Source organism: Habropoda laboriosa, unplaced genomic scaffold, assembly GCF_001263275.1.
Source record: "Habropoda laboriosa isolate 0110345459 unplaced genomic scaffold, ASM126327v1 scaffold172, whole genome shotgun sequence".
NCBI classification, from domain to species: Eukaryota; Metazoa; Arthropoda; class Insecta; order Hymenoptera; family Apidae; genus Habropoda; species Habropoda laboriosa.
The window spans coordinates 1116923-1124779 of NW_017100331.1; the positions used below are offsets into that span (position 1 = coordinate 1116923).

Below are 7857 nucleotides of genomic sequence, written 5' to 3' on the forward strand. Positions count from 1 at the left end.
GCGTGCCAGTATAAGCTCAGCAGTCTCGCGATGATTGCAGCAAACAGTTGATAACGCTCTCTTCTACTGTTCCTCGCATTGCGTTCTTCCCACGCACAACACTTCCGTGTTGAGCTTCGCGCGGCTTGTGCCTTTGTATCTGTTGTGATGTAGTGTCTATGTTTATTTATTGCACCACTCTAACAGTGTATACAGCAGAGTCTAATCTACGAGAAGAGTTACAATACTCCAATTCTATGTGAAACTGACTCTATTTACAACCCTGGGGACTCTATCTAACACTTGTTCTCTTGGCAAGGAAAAACTGTATATGTTCTGTGGTAATGACAACTGACAGAATATGATAAATGAATGTAGTAATAATTTGACACAACTGGTTATGCAACTCTAGCAATTATAAAACGACTCTTACAACTCTTAAACGATTCGTAGCAACACTTGATCTTCAACAAGCTGACGACTATTAGAAGAGTCTGACTCTTCCAACACTGACGATTCTGACAACATTCCAACTCCATCGACAACACTCCGAAAACTCTATCTAACATTCCGATTCTACCCGCAGGGAAACTCTTCCTCCACTTTTTTTCTCTCCCACTATACGCACACGATATTTCAGGGTTTTTCCTTTGAAACTAGTCAACGTATCAGTCACAACCTCGTGAGTCATCGAGTTTCCACGAAGATCCTAAAATTTGTGTATCACTTTTTTTTCTCTTCTATAACCTTCGTCCTACACCTCTCAAAACCACCTCTAGCGTAGAAGCCGAAGAAAAATTTGAAGGACTCAACGGGAATCGAACCCGGGACCCTCTGGCTGACAAGCCAACACTCTGCGCACTTTGCCAATAACGCCCTCTGTATTTTCCCTCGTTCTTGCTCCTTATAGGTTCGGTATGGATAGGGTTGCCATTCATAAAGTCACTAATCTATAATAGAGAGCATTGAAACCCCTGACTTTTCTGGCTCAAACCCGGACACTTCTGTTTTTCAGATAAATTACAATATTTCAAGATAAAAACTTCTTTCTTGCGTCTGCATTTAGACTGCTTCTGATGCGAACGCAACACTTGAAAATCATTCCTAGAAAAACAGATGCACTGCTATCCAGTGTATTAGTAGAGGTGCGTCTGACGCATGCTAGATCACCGCAGGCAACGCACAGTTAATATGATAACACGAACGATCAGTAGGAGCTAACGGTGCGGACAGCAAACGAAAATTGGAAAACCCAGAACACTACAAAAAATCCCCCTCGCCTTAAAAACTAAGACAAATCCGGGGAAATCCAAACGGATGGCAACCCTAAATAGGCACGAAGGCTCCGATCCCACATCAGTGTCACAAAACACATCTATATTTTGTATTAACAAACAAGCATTGGGCAAACCGTTGAATTTTACATAGCAGGCACGTAGCAATGCTCGAAGAGCAACGCTATCCTGGCACCACTTCGGTCGTAAGTAACGCAATAACGTTAAAAATGTAAAACATTTTTCTCAATTTCTTCCCTACTGATATTCCCACCCTCTACGACACATTTCACCGTAAGAATAATGCCAGTAGAACGGTAAAATAGAGGCGGGATCATTTTTCTCCAGGAAATAAGCTGCGCGACACGCTCCAACGATCTGCATACGCGTTTTTCCGCATGCAAGCGCGCGCCTCGCCAAGCACGGGAAGAAGATGCTCTTTACGATCGATGTCGCAAGGACGCGAGCGGAAAAACGGCAGGCTGGACGGGATATCGAAATATTTCGGTAATCGTCGGGCGGCAACCAAGCCAACCCCAGTAACCTTGTTGCTGGCAGCTTCCGCTGGTAAAAACTTCCGTTTGCCGCTAATGAAATCGTTTCCTGAAATTAGATTTTTCCCCAAGGCCGATTCGATTTGCGACTATCAACTGTATTGTGGAAAAATGGCAGGGAGTATCCTCAGCTTTTCGTCGTCCCGACTTCTTCTCTTGCAATCGATATTTAATTAGACGTTCGTTCAGGAACAGAAATTTAAACGTTCAAGTTTCTTGTTCTTGTATCGGATTGGCGCAAATGAAACGTCGTTTTTTTCAATAAGTGAAATTTGCCGATACCGTGTATTAAATTTTCCGTGATCGTCAATTTTTATAGAGAGCAGTCGAGAAGAAGGAATCTGCTGTATCACATGAGTATTGAATATTTAAAAAACTTGTAATTATTATCTGCCGCGTAGAATAATCGGGATATTTGCGTAATTATTTTTTATAAGTTTAAGGGTGGAAAAATTGCGATAAAAACTGCTGAAAATATAAATTTAGCATTTGAAGAAAGTTAGGTAAATTTTAGAGCACTTCAAGGTTCGTGTGCAAAATTCAAAATTGGCGTCTTTTCATTGGAAAATGAGCCAAGAGAGTCGTCTTCGATGGTAACGCTTTAAAAGAAATGATTGAAAATAATTCACGGTAAAAAATATGAAATTTTGTCACATCCTCCTCTATTCACTACCATTTCTTCAAACACCTGAACAATTTTTTAACAAATAAATTATTCCGAAATGAAGACACTGTAAAAGCAGCATTCGAAGAGTGTTTTCATTCAGACTAATAATTTTATTAAATTTACAATAATGAAAATAGTTCATCGCTGGGAAATTATATAGAATCGTGTGCAAATTATTTCGTTCAATTACGTTATCTTTTGGAAAAATACAACGTATCTAAAGTTTCATATGCACCAACCTAATAAACAACAAATTTTTTCTTTTCATGTGAGATCTATAAAATTTTGAAACTGATACAATCAAGTAACAAGAGTTAATTCGAATTATGATCTTAATCAGACAGGAAAAAGGATAGAATTTACACGATGTGTTTTCGATTTTAAATAAACGAATCTGCAATTGTTATTAATAAAGCATTATCTTCTTAATGCCAAACTCATTTAGCGTATAGAGTGTAAAAATGATTCATTCGAACAGAAATTAATTTCTTAACGAGAGATTAATTATTAACATTTGTAAATTTATTAATAATTTGAATATCTTTAGTAACACGACTTTCGACATTCTGTTCAAGTTAGTTTTGCCATCATTGTAATTGTAGTCTTGAACACAGGAACTTGGGGTAATTTAACACACAGTAATCTAGTAGTAGAGCACCTAATTAACTTCTTCGTTAAAGATAGGAGCAAGTGCTAAAAAGAAGAGATACGAGGAATAAAGGTTCGAGGCAATTTTTTTTCAAAAGTCATTCTCTCAAGATAAATTATTCTGTGATAAATCTTGGATGTCCTATTTCTTTCTCGATTATTTTCCACTTATAACACTGTTAATGCAAAGTTATTAATTCTAACTAACAACGTGAACAGTGACAGTAATACAAAAGTGTAAATAAGAATTGTAGGAACCGACACTGTAGGAGGGACACAACGGGAATCGAACCCGGGACCTTTGGCTTAGCAAGCCGAGGCTTTGCGCGCTACGCCAACCACTCCCTCTATATTCTCCCATGTCGGTTTCCTATTTTTTGGGCATAGAGAGGCCCCCGATACTACACTCGGCCATCCTGAACTGACATTCGCCCTCAAATGTCCTCAGTGCAACACAAACTCAACTCAACACTTTGGGGTACACTATCCCCCACACAGTGGCACACAGCCGAAACAACGCATTTTTGGGAGACGTGCAACCCTCAACATGTTTTCATCGCACCCCTCCTGGCTTCGTGTAGCCGTAGATGCCTTCATCCCGGACGAGCCCCCATATGTAGGAACCGACGACGGAAAAATATTGAGGGACCCAAACGGGAATCGAACCCAGGACCCTTCGGCTTAGCAAGCCGAGGCTTTGCGCGCTATGCCAACAACTCCTTTCCCTCCTGGTCGGTTTCCTATTTGGCTATGGAGGCCCGATACTGCAACATTAAATTTTCCATCCACAGGACACAATTCCACAAAATTATTCGAAAACCAGTGCCACAATTTTCCCCCCACCCTGTATACACTCCCACTGTACACACCCAAACAGTCTAACCAAAGATCGTACCACAGAAGCATTATTTTAACGATAAATTGCTCTTCCTCCTCCTCTCCGTCAAGAGAGAAGATCTGGCCAGCGGAAATTCCTACCTCGAGCAGCAAGCCCTTCGAGAGGCTTTGCGCGCTACGCCAACCACTCCTTCTCTATTCTCCCTTGTCGGTTTCCTATTTTTTGGGTATGGAGGCCCCGATACTACAGAATTATATTAAAAAATGCAACTTGAGTGTTCTGTAATACTATTACCATATATTACATAAGAAGAAAATGAACATAATTTCACTTGAAAAACACATAGGGGGAGTTCCCCTTGCACCGGATACTTAAGGTATTTCTTAAATAAATCTCTCTACCTGTGCACACGCGACTGAAACGCGTAGAAAACTTATTTTTATTCCTTTTGTCTCCTCTAGGAGATACGCAGATATAACTAATGTCCGATGTTAGGTGCCGTCCGGCGTTAAGGGAACTCCTCCTACATTTTAAATTTTTAAGGCGGTTGCATTTAAAAATTTTGCTTTTTTTTGAATAATAATTAACAGACTAATAACTGGACGCACTAAAGCTACACATTCGGTCCAATACACAGAAATATACGCGAAGAAGAATAACTAAATACCTACGACCATGAGAAAATGTTTAAACAGTAAGAAACATATTGAAAAGCACCGGATACTTAAGGTATTTCTTAAATAAATCTCTCTACCTGTGTAGATGCGATGTTAGGTGCCGTCCGGCGTTAAGGGAACTCCTCCTACATTTAAAATTTTTAAGGCGGTTGCATTTAAAAATTTTGCTTTTTTTTGAATAATAATTAACAGACTAATAACTGGACGCACTAAAGCTACACATTCGGTCCAATACACAGAAATATACGCGAAGAAGAATAACTAAATACCTACGACCATGAGAAAATGTTTAAACAGTAAGAAACATATTGAAAGTTTAATTAATTACCTTAAGAAGTTCAATCTGACTGAAGACATTTAATACATGCGAATTATTTACATACCGCACATTATGTATGTACAATTGTTTCTTCTGTAACCTTTTATGGCCGCTAATGGCTAGTAAGTCGATGGGACTTATTTTGTAATATGTTTACTTTTTAAAAATTCAAGAAGAAAGCTGAAAATTACATTTATATCCTCTGAGAAAATTGAAACTTCTCAAAAGAAATTCCTAAACTTTTACCTATTTTTACAAGCCTCAGGGTGGTTTGCCCATTTAAGTAAATAAAAACAATTAATAACTACATTCTAAACAAAGCAATTCCAACATAACCATCAAACATATTCTATTAGACTGCGAGAGCACAGAAGACACCAGAACTGAGCTCGAAATACCTGACAAAATTGAAGAAATATTTGAAACGGAAGGAAACTTCGCGGAAGTAATCCAACTTATCCGTAGAATAAACCTTTATTGAGAAATACGGAGTAACTGTCAACTATAGTCGCTAATAACCAAGATGTTGACGCGACTTTAAATTATTAATTTAAAGAAAGAAACCATTGTTTTTGATACCTCTTCGTTACATACATATTTCTACATAATTTGAATCTGCACTGTATTTTGTTATTCCACCATGTCAAGTATCATTCATATTCTCAAGCTCTTTATCAACTGCTCGCGTATCCTGTTACTCAAACAATTTCAGAATTTTCGAGCGTGTACAATTTAACATCGCGTGTAACATTTTCACTCCAGCAAAAGTATAATTTACAAAAATGAAACACATCAAGTACAAATTACTCCAACGATCTAACAATCAGAACAACGTCCCGAATTTCTTTTCACCATGAAACGACTTAATATCGCGTTTAACACTTTTACCCCGATAAAGAAGAATTTTAAAGAATAAAATACACCAAGTTAAGATTCGGCGATTCTTCACAGAATTTTAGAAGATTAAAACAAACAGGTAAATAAATAAATTACCCGAACTATCTAATAATCGAAACAACGTCCCGAATGTTTTACCATTGCCATAACTCCTAATATCGCGCGTAACATTTTCACCCGAATAAAGAAAAAAAAAGGAATGTTGAAAAATAAAATACATCGAGTAAAAATTTTTCTTTTTGCTTCGATACTTGGTCCTTGGAATCTGATAATTGAGTTGAATTACGGTATACGCATGTTGAATTATCCTCACGTAACGTAAAACCCCATGGTGTGCTGACGGTACGCCACATCCGCCCCGACGCCGCACACAACTGAAACAGAAAAGCACCAGGAAAAGGGTTGAGAACCAACCAATCTGAGCGATTAATTTTATTTTAATTGGATATTCGACAATAACATCTATCAAATGAATTTTTCTCTTTCTTTTTTCTTTTTTTTTTTTTTGGTTGCTATGGAAAGCAGGGCACGATTTATGAAAATTGTTCCGTCGCGCAGGTACGGAACGCGTGGGGTCTTCGTTGACCGGGTTTACGGCACGCTCGCACGAGAAGGTTATTCTTGAGAACAAAGACGCTTCGTAGCTCCGCGAAAAAATACGTAATTTCGTACAGAACAATGCCTTTAGAATTTCGACTTTTCCGCGTCCTCGATAACCGAAGACGTGTTATAAACCAGGGTTCCTGAAGGGTCAATCCACACGCGCGTATAACAGCACTCTCGGCCGAGGGTTGACCTGGCGGGAATTTCCACCGAAGGACAGCGAAGATTCCACGCACCCGCAGGTAGGGCCCCACTCCTTCCAAGGAAAAGCGCGCTAAGGACGCAGTGGAAGGGTGGGTGACACTCAAGTTGACGTGCGTACGTGAAAAACCAATCAGCGTGCCTTCTTGCACTTGGCGGGAGTTCTCCGCTCCTGAGCGCGGGCTCTACGCGCGCTGTAATTGGCCAGTGTTCTTCGTTAATAATTCAAAAACGAAGCTTCAAATTGTATTTTGTAAAAGGAAAAAGTTGTTCAGAGTCACCCCAGCAATCCCCCATTTCCGGGTGTTCGAGGAGTTACGGGACACCCTGTATAGTATTTTTCGTGTATTTCCAGCATAGAAATGCAGCTTTTGAGATGTAAATTCGACTGAAGCAAGTAATGGGTTGAGAAACGCAAGTGTGCAGTGAAGGTAAATATGTATATGTACGTTCAAAATGCAGGAAAACGTTCAAATCATTCCAATAATCATAAATACGAGTAGGATTATAACGTAATTATTATATGTACCTATAGAAATCAATGGATCATTACTGCTGAAAATTTAAATGCCACTACATACAATAGTACAATTGAACTGATGATTTGAATGACTTTCAGCAATCTACTTATTAAAAAATAGAAACAAAATATTTAAAATACAGTTGAACCGATAATTTCAATATCTTTCAGCAAATAGCAGTTGGAAAATTGAAACAAAATATTTCAAATATTTTAAAGGTTACATTTAAATGCCTTCCAGTAAAAAGAAGTTAGAAAATTGAAAAAAAAATATTTAACAGTAACCGTTTGTTCGTTTCGACATTCAGATAAATATTTAAAAAGAACGAGATTAAATAATAGCGGAGAAAAGAGAATTGTTACATTTAATTGTTTATTGTGAATTGTTATAACTTAATTGTTCAAGCATTTATTAAATTTACATTTACACAGACATTCGTCAAACTGTTTTTATTTAAATTAGTTATAAAATTCGAGCAGTGGATTACACAATGAAAATTTATTCGAAATGACGTAAAAGGTTCAATAAACGTAAGAAGAAATGATCACCGTGAGAAAAAGGTAATCAATTTTATTCAGTGCTCGGTTTTTTCAAATCTTCCGATTTCGTGAACTTTCATAACGATGCTTATTGTTAGTATTAAAAGCGTTGATTCCGTAAGAAACAGATAAGGAGATTC

General features: G+C 38.1%; 1 protein-coding gene across 1 annotated transcript in view; it reads right to left on the reverse strand.

Annotated features, from left to right (window-relative positions):
- Positions 1-7857, reverse strand: part of LOC108574441 — a 132387-nt gene that overhangs the window by 22821 nt on the left and 101709 nt on the right. The window contains exon 2 of the mRNA XM_017937033.1: positions 6167-6227. Within this exon, the coding sequence (XP_017792522.1) occupies positions 6167-6227 (61 nt within the window). The remainder of the gene's footprint in view (positions 1-6166; positions 6228-7857) is intronic.